Source organism: Colletotrichum higginsianum, chromosome 6, assembly GCF_001672515.1.
Source record: "Colletotrichum higginsianum IMI 349063 chromosome 6, whole genome shotgun sequence".
Taxonomy (NCBI): Eukaryota; Fungi; Ascomycota; class Sordariomycetes; order Glomerellales; family Glomerellaceae; genus Colletotrichum; species Colletotrichum higginsianum.
Window position 1 is genome coordinate 3,444,194 of NC_030959.1, and position 18,319 is coordinate 3,462,512.

At 56.6% G+C, this 18,319-nt stretch overlaps 5 protein-coding genes across 5 annotated transcripts; 2 read left to right on the plus strand and 3 right to left on the minus strand.

Moving 5' to 3' along the window:
• Positions 1-2,873: 2,873 nt before the first annotated feature.
• Positions 2,874-5,531, plus strand: CH63R_09403 (Beta-glucosidase; the record flags this gene model as incomplete). Its single annotated transcript, XM_018304377.1, has 3 exons — positions 2,874-2,943; positions 3,046-3,968; positions 4,023-5,531. The coding sequence occupies 3 exons, from the start codon at positions 2,874-2,876 to the stop codon at positions 5,529-5,531; spliced, it is 2,502 nt and encodes an 833-aa protein (XP_018156400.1).
• Positions 5,532-5,872: 341 nt separating this feature from the next.
• Positions 5,873-7,126, minus strand: CH63R_09404 (uncharacterized protein; the record flags this gene model as incomplete). The annotated part of the gene is made up of 3 exons (XM_018304378.1): positions 5,873-6,091; positions 6,183-6,491; positions 6,560-7,126. 3 exons carry the CDS (start codon positions 7,124-7,126, stop codon positions 5,873-5,875), a joined length of 1,095 nt encoding a protein of 364 aa, XP_018156401.1.
• A 2,003-nt stretch (positions 7,127-9,129) lies between these two features.
• On the plus strand, positions 9,130-9,963 carry CH63R_09405 (Kinetochore protein; the record flags this gene model as incomplete). Its single annotated transcript, XM_018304379.1, has 1 exon — positions 9,130-9,963. One exon carries the CDS (start codon positions 9,130-9,132, stop codon positions 9,961-9,963), a length of 834 nt encoding a protein of 277 aa, XP_018156402.1.
• A 256-nt stretch (positions 9,964-10,219) lies between these two features.
• On the minus strand, positions 10,220-13,407 carry CH63R_09406 (Calpain family cysteine protease; the record flags this gene model as incomplete). The annotated part of the gene is made up of 4 exons (XM_018304380.1): positions 10,220-11,940; positions 12,001-12,505; positions 12,611-13,128; positions 13,206-13,407. The coding sequence occupies 4 exons, from the start codon at positions 13,405-13,407 to the stop codon at positions 10,220-10,222; spliced, it is 2,946 nt and encodes a 981-aa protein (XP_018156403.1).
• A 2,450-nt stretch (positions 13,408-15,857) lies between these two features.
• CH63R_09407 (Zinc knuckle) lies at positions 15,858-16,733 on the minus strand (the record flags this gene model as incomplete). The annotated part of the gene is made up of 3 exons (XM_018304381.1): positions 15,858-16,268; positions 16,325-16,500; positions 16,559-16,733. The coding sequence occupies 3 exons, from the start codon at positions 16,731-16,733 to the stop codon at positions 15,858-15,860; spliced, it is 762 nt and encodes a 253-aa protein (XP_018156404.1).
• Between the last annotated feature and the right edge of the window lie 1,586 nt (positions 16,734-18,319).

The window sequence follows — 18,319 nt, forward strand, 5'->3', positions numbered from 1 at the left end:
CTTGCTTGTTGGCTGTTGGCTACATTGGCGACCCCCTTACATGAAAAGGCGGCATTTGTCATGAAAATCAGTCAAAGAAGTGCTGCACTTTGCGTGTCTCAGCATCTGGCCATGAACCGGAAGCGACAGTGTGACGGCCGCCTCGTACACCGGTGTTCTCCTTTCATCGCCAGTGACATGAGATATGACGAGGTTTTCGATTTGCCCCTCGAGTCAGCGAATAACGGTGATGTAGCTGAGGTCTTTCTTGACTGCTGATGTTAAATTAACTGGCCATTGGGCTGACAGTGGTAGAGCTATTGAGTGTTTTCTTTGCCAGTTGTGGACATGGCGAGGCTTGAAGGTGCATGCTGGAACTTCGAGTTGAATGTAGGCAATGGTGCTGGGCGATGAGTAAACGCCATCCGGATGTTTCTTCCTTGGAGTACTATGCGGAAATCCTGTTTGTGAAGGTCTAGGTGAGAGATGCCATGATGCGGCTCAGGCCGATCGTTGGAAGTCGGAATAAGAGTCGAGGACCCCCACTGAAGATCCGTCTCCTTTTCTTACAGCAATCGTCGTCGACTGAAGAACCCTGTTGAGGATCACAGCTGATCACCAGGCCATCGGTACCGCCAATTCTTACCACTGCTCGGCGAACCATAGTTCCCGACCATATCCGAAGAGATAGAACCTGCGCCGGCCGCCTCACAGACGCATGTCAGTCCGATTGGTGGGCCATGCTACGGATCATTTACACTGTAACAAGGGACGAACCGGGGAACAAAAACAGGATCCGATGAACCGGGGAACTCTCGGTTGACGGCTACATGTATCAGCTACTTCTCTGAGTAGGTGGGCCATCCAAACAGCGATGGGGAGCCCATCTCCCCGCTTCCCAAGCAAGCTTCGGTGAACGAGTTAGAGACAGGTTAAAGGGCAACAGGGCCAGCGGATGAGAATCCAGTAGGCTGTCACTGGCATCGGAATCCGGCGAACGGATTGTCCGTTCCCATCCAGTTACATCACAGGCTTGGCCGAAGGCATGAATGGACCTGTATCTTGCCGTGTTTGCTGACTGGGTAAGGAAAGCCCCTCTCAAGGCGGTGCTGAAGTGAGGCTGACGTTCTTTCGAAGCGGTCTCGGCCGAAATTTTTTCAGCATGCCCGATTTGCAGCCTCTCGTTGAGATCGGAAATACGGATACCTGGTGTTCGTGCAATGGGAAGTGGGCGGGATTTGCCGATGAAGAAGATGCATCCGGGGGAGAGACCGCGCGCCAACCGCCAGTCGGATGGAGTCGTGATGTCGGAGCTGATGGGGCAGGGAGAGACTCGGTCAATTCGCATGGGGGGTTGAGACTCGGCAAAGCTCCGTGAAGCGGCCACGCAGAGCCTGCGGAGACCGAGTGGCAGGTGGGTTGGCCGTCCGGGCCGCATTTCCACGGGAGAAGGGAGGTTTGCCTTACCGATTGCCGCCCTCATCCCGGATCCCCCAGCTTGGCTACTCCGCGCGGAAGGACAGTTTCTTGGGATGCTGGCATTATGACAAATGACAAATGGGTTGCTTCGCCGCGACTCCACGGCTCTCTACTGCTTACAAACATGGGTTGCGAGTGAGCGTCCGAGGGAAGAATGACAGTAAGCCTCCGCCTCCGTGGATGCCACGGAGTTCATGTTCCCACTGTTTTCTTGCCGCGATGACAGTTAGCTTCCTTCCGTCTCATAGGGACACGACGTTGTCCGGCTGCGGAACTGTGATAGGACTTGAAACACACCGCCGAGACAGTATCGTCGCCTATTCATGCGCTGTGCGTTGCCCGGGGAGTATCGGCATCACAAACATCGTCCCCGTGCCTCTCTCCCGACCCGAAACAATCTTGAATGATTTCGATGGAGGGGCTGCTGGTTGGTCGGTTGGTCGGTTGGTCTGGGGATGTCGTCACCGTACGGATACAGTCGACACACTTGACAGCGTCCCACTTGCCGCTCCATCGGCTAAACCTCGCCCAATGTCTGGAAGTGGGAAGGCTAATCTACGGTTAAATTAAGGAGCCATCCGAAGCTACTCACGACCATCCGAGCTTCAGCCGGCGCAGTTGTGGCCATGCGTCACAACGCCCCACCATCGCGTCGTCCGGCGGGATTTCGGGACGATGTTCAACATCAACTCCTTCATGAGCCGGCCAATCCGCAGCCGCCGGATGGGGTCTAAAACCAGGGCCAGAACGCTAAAATACTACGGCGGGGACGCCATCCGAGCTTCAACCGGCCGCTGAGGGGCATGAATCCTCTCACAACGTGGGGTAAAGGACGCTATCGAATAGGATTGGATATCTCAGTGGACGCACCTGATCGCGTCTCTCATTTCTCGAGGTCTTGGCTCGTCGAGAACCCAATCCGGTCCCCTAGCTCCGGCGTGTTAGAGCAGAGCTCTCCACCTTTCTGCTCGCCGGCTGAATGGCTCGGAGGGGCCACCATGGCGCGGTTGGGGAAATACTGACGTTGTTAATGATGGCTGCATACAAACATGCGCTGCTTGCCTGTCGTTCCCCGGTAGCCGCGCCGGTTGCTGGATCTAAGCAGCACCTGTCGCGCAGGACCCGAAGACTGGGGTCGGAATGCTGGCAAGCTCCAGCCTAGGATGAAGTGATGCCCACCGTGTCCGGAGTTGTCCCGCCTCCCATGTTCGTCACCAATCTATTTAACAGCATGGCCCGTCGGTGAAGGCTCGTTGTTGCTCGTCTTGCCTCTCTCTTGCTCATCATACACTCTCCCTTATTGACTGTTCCTCTTCGTTGTCTGTTCACGTTTCGAAGCCGGCACTGTTCCTTGTCGAAGCTGCTCTATTGATACCCACTCCATTTCCATTGCCTGCTGCATCCTGGAACTCACAATGGCCGACTTTGATGTGGAAGAGGTGCTCAAGAAGCTCACCGTCTCGGAGAAGGTTGACCTTCTTGCAGGTACGTCTGCGTCCCACGCTGCTTCAACACTCCCTCGTTGAAACAACCCGATGAATATCTCGCAGGAGGGTTCATGGCAAGCTGACCACTGAATCCCTCCAGGCATCGACTTCTGGCACACCAAGGCCCTCCCCAATCACAACATCCCCTCAATCCGACTCTCCGACGGCCCTAACGGCGTTCGCGGCACCAAGTTCTTCAATGGCATTAAGGCCGCCTGTTTCCCTTGCGGGACGGCCCTAGGCGCCACCTTCAACACTGAACTCCTCGAGGAAGCTGGTAAGAAGATGGGTGAGGAGGCCAAGCTCAAGGGAGCCCACTGCATTCTGGGCCCCACCATCAACATGCAACGATCCCCGCTCGGCGGCCGAGGTTTCGAGTCCATTGGTGAGGACCCGGTTCTGGCCGGTCTCGGCTCCGCTGCCATCGTGAGAGGCATCGAGAGCACCGGTATCCAGGCGACCCCCAAGCACTTCGTGTGCAATGACCAGGAGCACAAGCGAAATGCCGTCCATAGCATTGTGACGGAACGCGCGCTGCGCGAGATCTACGCCCTCCCCTTCCAGCTGACCTTCCGCGACTCCACCCCAGGCGCTCTCATGACGGCGTACAACGGCGTGAACGGCACCTACTGCAGTGAGAACGCCGACCTGCTGGACAAGCTTGTTCGCAAGGAGTGGGGCTGGGACGGAATGATCATGAGCGATTGGTATGGAACTTACAGTACGACGGAGGCGGCCAACGCCGGCCTCGACCTGGAGATGCCCGGGCCCCCTCGCTTCCGCGGAGAGCCTCTCAAGTTTAACGTGTCGACGGATAAGGTCCGTCAGCACGTTCTTGACGAGAGAGCCCGCGCTATGCTTAAGTTCATCAAGAAGGCCGTGGCCACCGGCATTCCCGAGGGTGCCCCTGAGAAGACAGGCGACACCCCCGAGACCGCCGAGTTGTTGAGACGCATTGGCGGGGAGAGCATCGTCCTTCTCAAGAACGAGGACAACGTGCTCCCCCTGAAGAAGGACAAGAAGGTAAGCAAGCATTCACGGGACATGTATGGCATCTACTGACTTTCACTCCCACAGACAGTTGTCATCGGCCCCAACGCTAAGATTGCCACCTACCACGGAGGTGGTTCCGCCTCCCTGGCCGCCTACTACGCCGTCACCCCCTTTGACGGCATTAGCAAGAAGCTCGAGTCGCCCCCCGAGTACACCGAGGGTGCCTACTCCCACAAGCTCCTCCCCCTCCTCGGCAACGTCTGCAAGTCGGCCGACGGCAAGCCCGGTATGACGATGCGTGCCTACAATGAACCCCCAACGGACCAAAGCCGCGAGTGCCTCGACGAGCTTGTCCTGACCAAGACGGAGCTGCTCCTCGTCGACTACTACAACCCGAAGTTCAAGTCCAAGCTCTGGTACGCCGACTTCGAGGGTTCGTTCGTCGCCGAGGAGGACTGCACCTACGAGCTCGGCCTCATCGTCTGCGGCACGGCCAACCTTTTCGTCAACGACAAGCTGGTCATCGACAACAGCACTAAGCAGCGCCAGGGCGACGCCTTCTTCGGCGCTGCCACTCTCGAGGAGAAGGGCCGCGTCGAGCTCAAGAAGGGCGAGACGTACACCTTCAAGGTCGAGTTCGCCTCGGCCCCGTCGTCCAAGCTGCAAGGCGACAATGTCGTCTTTGGCGGCGGTGCCCTGCGCATCGGCGGCTGCAAGGTTATCGACGACCAGGCGGAGATCGCAAAGGCCGCCGCCCTCGCCAGGGACGCTGATCAAGTCATTATCTGCTCCGGTCTCAACGCCGACTGGGAGACGGAGGGTAATGACCGCGCCGACATGGACCTGCCGGGCTACCTGAACAAGCTTATCTCGGCTGTCGCCCAGGCGAACCCCAACACCGTGGTCGTCAACCAGTCGGGAACGCCGGTGCGCATGCCCTGGGTCAAGGACGTCAAGGCCCTCGTCCAGGCCTGGTACGGCGGCAACGAGACGGGCAACGCCATCGCCGACGTGCTCTTCGGCGATGTCAACCCCTCGGCCAAGCTCTCCCTCAGCTTCCCCGAGCGCGTCCAGGACAACCCGGCCTACCTCAACTACCGCGCCGAGGCCAGCCGCACGCTGTACGGCGAGGATGTCTACATTGGGTACCGCTACTACGAGTACATTGACCGTCCCGTGCTCTTCCCCTTCGGCCACGGCCTGTCGTACACAAGCTTTGGCTTCAGCGACCTCAAGGTCGCGGAGAAGGACGGTAAGATCGCCGTCGACATCACGGTCAAGAACACGGGCAAAGTGCAGGGCGCCGAGGTCGTGCAGGTGTACGTCGCGCCTAAGCAGAAGGCCAAGATCAACCGCCCTCTCAAGGAGCTCAAGGGCTTTGCCAAGGTTTCGCTCGCGGCTGGGGAGAGCAAGAAGGTCACGGTCGTCATCGAGACCAAGTACGCCGCCAGCTACTTCGATGAGGAGCGCCACCAGTGGTGCGCCGAGGAGGGCGAGTACGAGGTCATCGTCAGCGACAGTAGTGTCTTGACGGACAAGGCCGTCAAGGGCAGCTTCAAGGTTGGCGAGACCTTTTGGTGGTCCGGTCTCTAAAAAGAAAAAAAGGAAAAAGGGGTGCGCAGGGCTAACGTGTCACGACGAAATAATTCTTTCTTTCCCAAACCAGATGCCTGTTTAATGAGATACATGTATGTTATAGTCTCGGATCACTATGTGAATGAAATCCATCCTCCGTAAATGTTCGGATGAATGATTCGGCCATGTGAGTGGAGGGTGAAGCGTAACATATGCCCAGAAAATCACCTCAACGCCTCTGCCGTGTGCCAATCCATAACTGTCATACATTCATTCGTCGTCTTTCAACGCCGATCCGCTCGCCCGCTGGCCTCAGTTTTCCAAGTTAGAACGGTACAGCTTGAGAGGCTCGCTACTTCTCATGCCGCGCTCACCCTCTTCTCTCTCATATCTTCGTCGAGGCTCGGTGTTCTGCTATGTTCCGCCCGCTGCAGCTCCACCGGCGGCAGCCAAGGCTCCGCGTCTCCCAGTCTCTGGACGGTCAGGCCCGCGTTGCCGGCGTTCTTCATTCCGGCCTCTAGCTGGCGTTGATACGATATGCGGCGGAGACGCTCAGCCTCCGCAGGGGTCAAATGGAGCTGACAAGCTCGTCAGTACTTGGTCCGCGCCCTCGTCAATCGCACAATTTAAAAAAGAACCACGGGCTTGGAATCCAACGAAAGGACATACATAGAGTTCAACAAGAATGGCATGGATTGCCAGAGCCAGCCAAGACCCCGCGTCGAAGACCGAAGTGAAACCGGCGGCGATCTCGGCGGGCTGGTGGGCGTGGTAGTTGCCGTGTACGATGACGTTAAGACCGGGATTCTCGCCCGAGTAGTAGCCCCCGCAGTCTGAGTAGAGATCGAGGACCCGAGTCTGGTTGTGTTTGAAGATGAAGTCCAGCACGGCGCACTGCTTTACCTGGTAGTAGCCAGAGTCGGCTGTGATCATGACGGCCAGGAAGCTGATGATGCGCATGGTGATGATGAAACCGGCCTATGAAGAACGACTTATTTAGCCATTCATGCGGTTCAGGAGAAATGATGTGCAATGGTCTGCCTCACGTATACCCAAGCTCTCAGCATCCAGGCACGGTGCTGCTCGATCTGAAGCTTCTTGATGTTGTAGATGGAAAGACCCAGCGCGCTGAGGAACATGATGCTCCCGGTGCCCATCACCGTCTGCATGCTCACGCCGCCTCCAAACGTTCGGCGGGCGATCATGAAGACGCCGATGATTCCCACAATGCTGAGGAGGAGGACGAGGTATCCGTTAAGGCGATGGAACAGTATGGCCTTGTGGCGGATGACGGGCACGAACTGCAGGCAGGCGAGGAAACCACCCGGAAGCATCCCGGTGAGATGCATTATGATGCCGGCCCGCCCCGTCCCAGACTGGTAGAAGTAGCATTCTCCCGGAAGGGTCCGCTGCTTATGGTCCGGATTGCAGAAGACGCCGTCAATGTTGAAATACATCATCCGGGCGAGGGCGAAGCCCATCATGCCCCCCGCCGTAATGACGAACAGGACAAAGTTGTACCCCTTTTTGAATCCGATGGGGTTGTAGAGCTTGCGCGCAAGAGCGATGAAGCCGTTGGCAGGAGGTGTTGAGTGAGGAGGAGTACGAGACATAACGGCGGCCCTCGAAGGGGATTTGGGACGAGGTGAGGTGAGCTGGGAGAAGGTGAGACAATGCTGCCGCCACTTTTTCTCGCTTGCTTCTTGTCTGTTGAAGAACAGGGAAATGAGTTCTCATAATTCGTAAGGAAGGACATTGCAGCAGAGAAGCGAGAAGAGGAGGGGGGGCTTTCATATAAGCTGAAAAGTCCAGGCAAAACATTGGCGACTTTCCAGGATACCGGACGCTGGTTTCAAGTTTGTATGTAAGCCTTAGCCTGGCGGCAAAGAGAAGCAGGATGAGGAGGGGCAATGGTCGATGGCTTCTCTCGCCCAAACACCAAGCAGGCTAGATCAGGGCAGGGCTGGAAACGGACGCCTGGGTCCTCTGCAAAAAGACGCATCACAGAAGCTGGGCACGCAGGACTAGCCGTTCTGACAGCGCACCAAGGCCATGTCTCACGAGCTGCATGGCACCATGGCACGCAAGATAGGCCGATCTTGGCGGCAACTTCCTCCATAAAACGTTGCACAACGCCTTCGCGTCGGCCGAGTAGGTGAGAACATACCCTCGGGAACCGGGACCTGCTTCCAGACTGACGAGGGGGTCGGTGTTCCTCCAACAGGTGACCAGGGTAAAGAGAGGCTCTGGGCATGGAGACTAGCCATAGGAGAGTGGCGCCCGGGAAGACGTCGCAGGACCGCTCACCGGTAGAGCCGCCAGCTAGGGCCCAGCAGCAAAGGGGGCCAGCGAGGGCGCAAGGGGAAGAAATGGTTCAGGGGACTCTCCCATGCGTGACAGCCCCCGAGAAACCCTCTTCTTCCGCCCCCTTCACCTTGGCCTCTCAGGACGAGGTGGAAAAGCCTGACGTGCAGATGGTGAGTGAGCCGAAAGACCGCCCTGGTCCATGCGGCCGTACGGAAGGAATCGAGTGCATGCGGGCCGCATTAGTGTCGATATGGATGGCGGGGCCGGGTAAGGACGAACTCAAGGACGGAGAACGGCTGGATACGTGCGCTCCCCCAGCGGTGTGCCTGTGCCTCAGCGAGGTCCATCACATCCATCACATGGCCGCATACGCGGATGCCGGGCACAGGGGGAAAAAATGCAAGCTGGTGCTGCCGCTGCGGGTCGTGGCTGACAGTAGGTTAGAGTGTGTTGTCGTCAGAAAGCTGGGCTGCGAATACTGCAATGCGCCGCGCACGCTTCGTGCTGTTGCTTGCGTGTACATCTCAGTCGCGCTGCGCTGTGCTGTGCCACCATTGTGCTTCGCCTGTCAGAGGTTGGAGAACTGCGGACATGGAGCCAAGACGGCGGGTAGGCGGGCGGACAGCGACGGCACACACCAACAGGATTTGAAGCTCCAGCGAATTGGATCGGTCACATGTATGGCACATCTTTGAGTATGGCTTGCGATGGCGTCGGGCGGAAGTCCCGAGCGGAACGAGCTTTTGGCTCGATTCCATGCTTCTAGACGGTGAGCAAGGGGCGGCGGCACTCTTTTCAGCCCATTCTCGCATCTTTTTATCCTCTTTGGTGGAGCGAGGTTGAGCTAGACCCTCGATGGACGCGGCGAGATGGAGCTTCGAAGCATGAAAGTGCAAAAACGAATTCTTGCGGGAAAAGAAACAATGAACTGTGGCCAGTGACCGGCGCTTGGTCAGGATCTGGATGTGATGTGAAGGAGGGGTTACAGGTTAGGTAGGTAGGTAGATACTTAGATGCCACAGGACACGAACAGCAGCCCAGGACCCACTTTCCCAACGTGTTCAGTCCCACTTGAAGCTCCTACCTATCGTGGCTGCTCCCCCCTCCCGTGTCCGCGCGCGCCCCGCCGTAATTCCGTCCCCGTTCAGCGTCACCCCTCGGTCCATCCGGCCTATGTTCGATTCCTACCTAGCTAGCTACCTAGGCACTTTGGATAGGCAGATAGGCCATCCTGGATGTAGTTTCATTCTAGCACCCTCTTTAAAAAGATACGCCCAGCTGCTGCGTGTATCCGTCCCTGTGACTCAAGATGGCATCAACGCAGGCCCCTCCGCCAACAGTAATCGCCCAGAAACAAGCCTTCCTCGCCGCGCAGACCCGTCTCTTTTCACAGCCCCTCCGACCTTCCCGCCCCTGGCTCGCCGCAAACGAGGCCGCCGAGTCCCCCCTCCCGGACCCGGTCGTTGAGCACGTCGTCGCCCGCCTCAACACCACCGTACTGCAGCACTCGCGACGCGCCTACTCGCACCAGGCGAGTCGCCACGTCGCCGAGCAGATCGACGCCCTCTACCTGTCTCAGCCGCCCGCGGCGCAGGACCACGAGCCGGCCGAGGGTCTGTCTCTCTCTTTGGACCTTAGTACGTCATTCTCATGGTACCCCGAGCACGCTTTTTATCAAAGGCCACCCTTGGCAGCACGGATGTCTGACAGTAGCACAAAAGCCGAAGAGGCTGCCGTCAAGTCCCTTCCGCCAACTTGGCCGGTTGACCACGACGTGACCATGTATCCCATGGAAGCCAAGCGGTACGCAGAGCAAGTGGATCGCCTCAAATCGCTCGCTGAGCTGAGGCAGCAGACCACCGCCCGCCTTGAGCGTTTGCGGCGCATGAAGGCCTTACTCGACCCCTTCCGCTCCGACGATGACGGCATCGGCGTGCAGGAGAATCTTATCACCCGCGACGGCGAGGTAGAGAAGGAGATGGAGAGTATGCGAGTTCTTTTGGCACGTGTCGGTGGCCGCGTCAACCTTCTGTCTGCGTCCACGGAGCCCGTGAGCCCATTCGGGGAGGGCGATCCCCTCGCCGTGAGATCCGTGGCTACGGGAGAGAAACGAAAGCTCGACGACCTCCTCAACCACTTCTAATCGACGTCTCAGCGGCGGCAAACGCAGCAACAAAAGAGAAGTGAGAAACAAATACCCGACCCTATAGGGTCATAACGGTATATTGATACGAATACCAACAGGGGAGAGGCGTTAGGTTCTAGGTTACGAGAATACCCCAAATATCAACAAAAAGCAACTTGTCCAATCCATTCCCTGCTGAGGCCTTGCCTGAACCCTGCCCACCTCATTTATTGAAGTTTGCTCTCACTAGGAAGCTATCGGCACCTGCTGCGGCTCATGTTCTTCTGACAAGATCGTCGCAGGCCTTGGACGAGGATACATCGCCGAGATCCTCGCTGGTAGGCCTGATGCTCTTCTTTCGTTGTTGAATCTCACCCTCCAGAGTAGCATCTTTGGCGCTGTCGTCCACATCCAAGCCTTTCGACTTATTATCGCCCGGATCCGAGGCTTCGGGCGGCCCTTCCTCTGCTTCATCGTAAGGGCTTGGTCGCACGACTCGTAGCTTGACGATGATTTCATCTTGGTAGTCCTCCGATGTTTTGTAGTATATTCGAAGACCTACGACAGCCACGGCGTTCCAAGGGTCCCTTTCGAACTCGTCCTGGTCGTCTACAGATGCTGCTGCGGCTGGCTGCGGCGGCATACGACCGACAGGAACGCGTTCTTGTGCCTCCACTGCATCGATATGGAGTTCCAGTTCACGCTCCGAGAGCTCCGACAAGCTGGAAACACTTGCAAAGTCATCGTCGTCGGACTCGCATAGTAAATGCTCGGAGGCTTCTGAAGGGGCTGTCGCCTCACTTATGGCTGCTTCGCTCGCTTGCGGAGTGGCTTCGTGGTCTTCGCTCTTGACACTGGCGACCTGGCGCGCATCAACTTTCGACTGTCGGGTATCGAGAGTTGGATTTGGCAATTCTGTGGACATTTCTTCGGAGTAAAGAGCGAGTATCCCGGCTTGCTTGCTATTGGCCGGTTTCGCTCCGTCTTGGGCTCGAGGCAAGACACGTGGTTCTCTAGCAACTGTTACCTCTGCATGACCATCAGGCTTGCCGTGACTCTGAGCCTTTTCTTCTACTCTCAACACGCTGGTCGCAAACTCAAGATCCGCGCAATCAACTTCTCGGATCCGAGTACGCTTTCCAGACGTTGGTTTTGAGAGCTCTGAGACCCTCAAGGTGGCGGCATGAATGTCTGGTTGCTTCGGTGGCAAAGGGCAAGGTCCTTTGGAGGCCTTGAGCTTCTCCATTCTAGCCCTTTGCCGTGCCTTGCGTTTTGCATCCTCTTTCTGCCTCTTCTTGACGGCTTTGGTTTTGAGGTAATGGTCTTGCTCTCGTTTCTCGAGGATCTTGCGTTTGATTTCAGCCCGTTTCTTTTCCCGCTGCTTCTTCTCGTGGGTTTCTCTAGCTGCCTTCTCATTAGGTGACTCGGAAACCTTTCCTTTGCTGTGAGCAAGGTCGTATGCCAAACCCATTCGGATCAGCTTCTCGCGGCGGCCCTTGGCATTATTCCGGATGACCTGTTCGATGGGAAGGAACTGGTCATTTCGCACCGCATCCAACTTGACGAGGACCTCGTAGCTACCAGCTTCGAGGTCAAGCTCAACATTGACAGACCGGTTCATGCGGTAAGATGCTTGACTCCGTACGACATAGTCCTCCTGGCCGGCTTTGTGTAGACGTAGTTGCAAATCGAACCTGTACTGTCCTTGGAGCCCCCGAAAGTAGCGCTCATCCAGTTGTGCCAGAACAAGAACCACAGGTCCTGGCTTCGAGATTGTGAAGGCAAAGTATGTATCGTGGTAATCCAGTGTCCATGGCACGGAGAGAGTTGTCCAGATGGCCGTGACCTCCCAGTCAGGGCCAAAGAGCCGAGTCGCATCGAAGATGTTGTACTTCTTGAGAAGGTCATCGTAGGAGATCCAGAAAGCTCCGTCGTCGCCAAACGTATGTTGGAGTTTTTGCAACCACTCCGAGGTCCATTCCTTAGAGCCGTCACCTGCTCCGTATTAGCACAAAATGACAGTGATGCGCAGCATCGTCCCAAGACTAGACTCACTCCAGGCACCTTTCCATTCCCCCTTGCCCCAAGGATTCTTCAGCAGGACCAGTCTGTGGCCATCCATCTCGACTGCTTTCATGACACTATAGGCATGCATTTCTATGATGCCCTTTCGTTCGCCCCAGCCTCTCGATGCAAATCCTGTGGAGCAGCCAAGAAGCCAGTCTTGATTGACTTTGAGGAGCTTCTCATTCCAAAAATACTCCCTGTCAAGGATGTCGGTCGTGTATATCTCGGATGTGACGCCTCCCGTAAGGTCCTCGATGGCCTCGCCGGTAAACCCACCCTCGATAGACGCATAGTCGCCATGCGCCTTTGCATAAGCCTTCTCGAGGAGAGGCAACCACGTTTCGTTTGGATTCTCGCATTGGGCAAAATACAGTGCACCGCTGTTTGTCTGGTAGATGCGTCTGTAGGCTTCCTCGGAGTTGACACGCTCCCGGTCTTCCCACAGAATGCGTTCGAGATAGCCTTCATCGTAGTCAGGTTTTGTGAGGTATAGCTATGATGCACGTCAGAAACGGTGTCGTATATCGGCCCAAGTCTCCGCTGCCGCCGGCCGAGCCAGTTTGGCTCTGAAGGATGGCGTAGGCATATGGCTGCATACCTTATCATCAATGATCTCGCTGTACCATTCTCCGTCGCGGTGAAAGACGAACCCGTACACGCCGACATCTTGGTCGTGGGCAACGCAAACTCTCTCGATCAGTCCGGGTTTGTTGCTCAGGTTGCACAGCGCAGCCATCAGCCAGCAGTCTCCATCCCTGCCTTGGCGTACATCATTAGCCGTAGGCCCGTCAATGTAGAACTGCGGGCTGTCGAAGATATCGACAACTCGCTTGACGGCCTTGGGGTGGAACGTGGACTGTGGCGGCTCTTCACCCCTGGTGTTACAGAGCGATTCGAGGCAATCTCGCCGTCCAAACTTCAGGTCGAACTCGATATCGTAATGAGGGTCTCTGTATCGCTGGTTTACCCTCCGACACTCTTGTACAATTTTCTCGACTTTAGCTCTGCAGACAGTTGCGGCCTCGTCGTACGAAACTTGAGTGCCGATGCCTGTGGCAGTGGCAGATCGCTTCGCAACCCTCTCTGCGTATGCATTCTGAGGAACGACAGTGGTAGCTGATGACACCGATTAGCCTTGGTATTGGGATTCGGATCACGCCATGACCATCATTCGCATCAGGGAGAGGACGGACCTTTGCCTGGGGTTTTAGTAGTGAACTTCGCCCAGAACTCGTCGATGATTTCCTGAGGAGGTTGTTGCTTCGTCTTTCGGGGTTTACTGACGGTTACGGGCATGCTGGCTATATATTTTCGATGGTGCGAGTGGGTGATGTTGCGCCCCGCGGATGAGGAACTGGAGTCCGAGTCCGAGTCGGAGCTGTTCCCAAAAGACATAATGGGAAATATCCGAGCGATTGCATGGGGAGACAGTTACAGGCCGGGGAGCTGATTATGCGTATCGCACCTCCCAATAGTCATACAGTTGACACGAGCTACCTACTTTAGCAGCCTCGACTTGACTGCGTTGTTGTGTCTTCGGAGCTGACGAGGCAGGCACCTCGCCATGCAAACCCACAGAACTTTGGGAAGTGCAATACGACGTCTGGCGAACTAAGTAAGAGCCGTATGAAGGTGCTAGCACAAGGATAACCAGACTGAGAAAGAAAGGAGGGATGCGTCAGCGTGAGATTAGTCTCTCTACCGACCGAGCCCCAGGTTGCAGGTTGGGGAGGGCGGCGCCTTTCTCGCACATATATACCTGACTCCCGCGTATATACATGTAGATAAAGACGAGCGCAGAGGGCCTAAAGTCCCTCGCAGGCCTAGCCTGGTATGATGAGGCTCTGTGTGCAGCCAATTGGTGTCGATTTATGACGGTAATCTCGGGCGAGCGCTGTCGCTCGACGTGCACGCTGGCTGAGTGGGAAGCAGGCAATGTTGTGACTGGCTCCGAGTTGTGCTACACTCGTGACCCGTGTTGCAGCTAGGCTATCACAAGCCACCAGGCAGAAGAAGGGCAGAGAAGCATGGGATGGGTGGGCTAAGCTGACAGCTTCCCCAAGACCTCTGGGCTATAGCACGACAGTAACGTCCATAGGATGGCGTCGGCGATGCAGACTGCTACATGCAAAATCACCTCATGTGTCGAGTTGCGTTGGAATGATAAGCAGGCTACCGACATTTACCCCGCCCCGGACGGCTGGACCATCCGCGGCGGGCACAGAGCACCGGGTGAGACAGGGTGCAGCGAAAGGAGTGGAAGTCGCATGGAAGCGCCATCGCAGCCTGACCACAAGCGTCTTGGGGTCATGAGAGCATTGATTAGGACTAGGTTGCATGGTTTGCGGTGGGGCCCCGTTGGCATGACGTGGCGAGAAACGGCAGAAAGATCCATCTCCCCACAAGAAAAGTAGAGGGAAGCCACGGGTGGTCGGGTCGGATGGCCAGAGCTTCTGCCGTGCCGCCGGTCTCCACTTACGTCCGGTTGCGCCGGAGGGATTTGTGGCGGTACTTCAATATGTCGGTGACCGACAAGCGGCCATTAGAAAAGGCGAGATCAACCCTGGTCATCGGCAATGGATGCCAGCCAGGTTGATCCCGAGCTATACTTGGGGTTTTGAGCATTATTTCAGCTTCATATCAGCCCTATGCCAGTACTGGCCATGCCAGTTCCCTTGCGAGCGAGCCCCGAGCTCTCTTCCCGGTGTCGTTTTTCAAGTTCCGCCATGTCTACCTTGGGTAACAATAGCTTGCGTAACATTCGCGTCGTCGTTCTCCTTCGTAAATCGTAGAAAGGTCGGCATATCCTTCAGTCCCAACGCGACGGCGTGGGCTTCGCCTTAGGTACGGATCCTCGGCCGCCCCCTCCCGCTGCGTCCTACCCGTCACAGCGTTGTCCAATTCAGATCACCCGTCACAACTGCAACGCCCCTCCTCCAAAGACACTCGGACAGCTCAAACAACAACAGCTTCTTTTTTTGTGCGTCCCGCCACAACAGCTTTGCAGGGGTGTCCACCATTCTCCCTTCGAAAGGGTCTTCTACTCAACAACCACTTCCACCGCCCCAAAACTCTTCTTCTTCTTCTTCTTCATAAGATACTCGAATCTCTCACCTCTCCCCCCAAACCCCGTCTTCCATCCCGAGAATCTTTCCTAATCCGTTATGATCAGTCGGCATTCGCCAAGGACCCAGCATCAGCTGTCCGTCCGGGCTTCTGCAGACCATGCACATCGGCAGTTCGAATCCCCAGCCGCAAGCTGCCTCGAAACCGCTGTCCAATGATATGTTCTCCTTTTCCGTCGCTGTTTTGCGTGTGGTGTCAAGCAGCGCACTGGCTGGACTACTTGGAGGAAAATCCGACCGGAAGTGCCCGGCCGAGTCGATCCAACTGTGCGCAGGTGGCTATGAGAGTCATAAAAGTTGTGGTTTCCAGGTATCGGAACGAAGATGCATTCAAATATGTTGAGGCCGTTCGTCGTGAGAGTCGTTGCAAGAAACCAAGAGTGCTATGAAGAAAGGAAGCCTTTCCCGTTTTGTTCCAGAAAATGAATCGTGTTGACGAAGGGGAATCCATGTAGACGCCGTGTAAAGCAAAGGATGCCGGTTGGCGACAAGCCCGTTTTATGCAAAAAAAAATCGAAGTAGTAACTAGAATGGAAAGGGGAAGGTGCAGTAGTAGTAGATGAGTTCGAGGGGCATGAAAGGTCGTACTGAAAACGTAAGGAAGCGTCGCACGAGCAACACCGCAGAGGTGAGTACTAGCTGCACAAACCGCGGACCAGTTCCGCTGGCTGTGGCCAGAAAGTCGCCTCATTCGGGGGTAGGCATGGCCTCAATCGCCGCCTAGGCGACGGGCGCAATGGGCGCGATGGGCGCAACAGCGGGCTGAGGGATGCCGGGAGCAGCCGTCAGGTCAACTTCATTAGGGATTTCGCCGTTAGTGGCCTTCTGGGGGCAGTCACGAGAGATGTGACCGGCCTCGCCGCACTGGTAGCAGGTCTTGCCAGCAGTGTTGAGAGGGCCACCGTTGGGCGCAGTGCAGTCGCGCGAGATATGGCCGAGCTTGCCGCAAGCGTAGCACTTCATGGCCTGAGCCTGGCAGTCTCTGGCAAAGTGGTTGGGGCCGCCGCACTTGTAGCAGGTAGCGGGGCGTGGGCCACCAGCGAAGCCACCGCGGCCGTAACCTCCGAATGCACCGCGGGGAACGGGACCGCCACGGCCCATATTAACACCGGCGGGGCTGGGGCAAGCACGCTTCTCAAAAGTCAACAATGCAAGTTGTGGGTGCTGTAGGGTCGTAGAATTCTTACAGCGAGGTGGCCGGGCTGACCACAGTTGTAGCAACGGCCGCTGGTGCCAGCGCCACTCAAGCGCAGGGTAGGGCAGTCGGCCTGCACATGGCCAAGGCCCTGGCAGTGATAGCACTGCTTGGCTTCGGTCGTGCGGGGCAGAGGGCAGCCGTTGGACTCATGGCCGGGCTGCTTGCCTGCGTTCTACAGTCAGCGATCAAGATTGGAAGTAAGCTGAGAAGCGCGGAAACCTACAGTTATAGCAGAGGCGCTCAGCAGAAGAGCAGACCTCGGCGTAGTGGCCAACATTGCCACACTTGTAGCAGGCGCGACGAGAGAGGGAAGACATTTTGGTGGTATTGTGGCTGGGATCGTTCATGTTAGTTTCTTTGTCGAGAGCATTCACTGTCGCGCATCTGCTGTTTGCCATACACGCAGCACGCAGTCGCGAAACCCAATCCCGGAGAAAAAGCAGAGTATTAGGTCATAAAACAGCCCGACCCAGCCCGCAGGTTCGGACCTTGGATCACTGTCCGCAGTAGCATCGCAACGATGTCCAGTCGGCAACAACGCAGTCGAGTGGCGCATTGGGGTTCTTGTTGTTGTTCCGTTCGTAAGAGCACATGGCTGGGTCGAAAGAGGCAGCCTTTGCGGGCCATGTGGTGTCTGCGCAATTGATGCAACATCTATTGCGGCTCATCTCAAGGACAGAGCCCGCGCAGAAAACCAACCGATATGTGAGTATCAGCGGTGAAAATCGCCGTTGACGTGACCGTAGTGCGAATGAGAGATTATCGCATCTAATGCACTGAGGGTTTTCAGGATGAGCGGCGCATCGGCTCAATATCCAGTGCGCGGGATCGATGGCACGGAGGTGGGCAAGAAGTGAGACGGCGCAATTGTACGCCACCGATCCGTTGCTGACGGAAGGTCGATTCGATTTTTGGTCTGCTGTGACACGGTGTAGTTGATGTGTGTTGGCTGTAGGTGACTTTTCAGGGTGACGGGTCGAGTCGAGAGGCCGCGTTGTGCCGGTCATGGATACGGTAGGTGACTGCGATGCGTAAACCCGGCGATGTTGTGGGCTTGCGACCAAGGCAATGAATGAGCGGGCGGGATCGGCGGATCACCGGGACCGGCCGCATCCCTCAATACAGACGGCGACGCAACAGTAGAGCCGCCTCGAATGGTCGATATGCCAGTGGCCGAAACGAAGACTCGGTGGGGCGAAGCAGTCGGAAATTTGGGGGTGCGCTGGACAGAATTGCCGCGTTGCGTTGCGTTTCGATGCGATGCGGGCTGTAGCCGTGCTGGAGCTAGAGCTGGGTCTGCGTCTGCGTCTGGAGCGGTTGCGATGCTCGAATGGACCGAGCTGGGCTGGACTAGACGGCAGTCTTGGTGTGTCTATCGCATGCACTTGATGCGACGAGAGGGCGAAGGGGGAGGTCACGGGTGCCGCATGGCGAAGCAGGGTAGGGAGTAGACGAGGGGGAGAGCGCTGGCCAGGAAGGGGGCAGAGGGAGAGAGGCAGAGGACAAACAAAGCAAAAGGGGGGCGAGGGGGTTGTGCAATTGCGATTGCAGGAACAGTTGAGGGCGAAACTCACCTTTTCGAAGTAAAATTGCCTTGGGAAAATCGGGCAACTTGAGCTCGGTGTGAAGAGAGTTGCGGTTGATAAGGCGGGAGGGGAGGGAAGGGGATAAAAAATAAATGTTTGTGAAGGAAGAGGGGGTCTAGCGACTGTAGCGGGGGTGGGGGGGGGAGAACGGAGGCGAGGAAACTTGCTTCCGGGTTATATTCTTTTCCCTTCACGAGAAGAGAAACCCAACTTTGGCGGACGAGCAAGATTTCACCTAAAGACGATCCGACCAGACTTGACAAGGGAATTTTTTTCAAATGGGGGTGTGTGGGTGTGCGTGTGTGTGTGTTTGTGTGCGTGCGCGCGCCTGTTTGTTCCGTTCGTATATGTGTGTGTGTATCTGTCTGTAAGATGTTTTGATCGGAGAAGCTAACAAC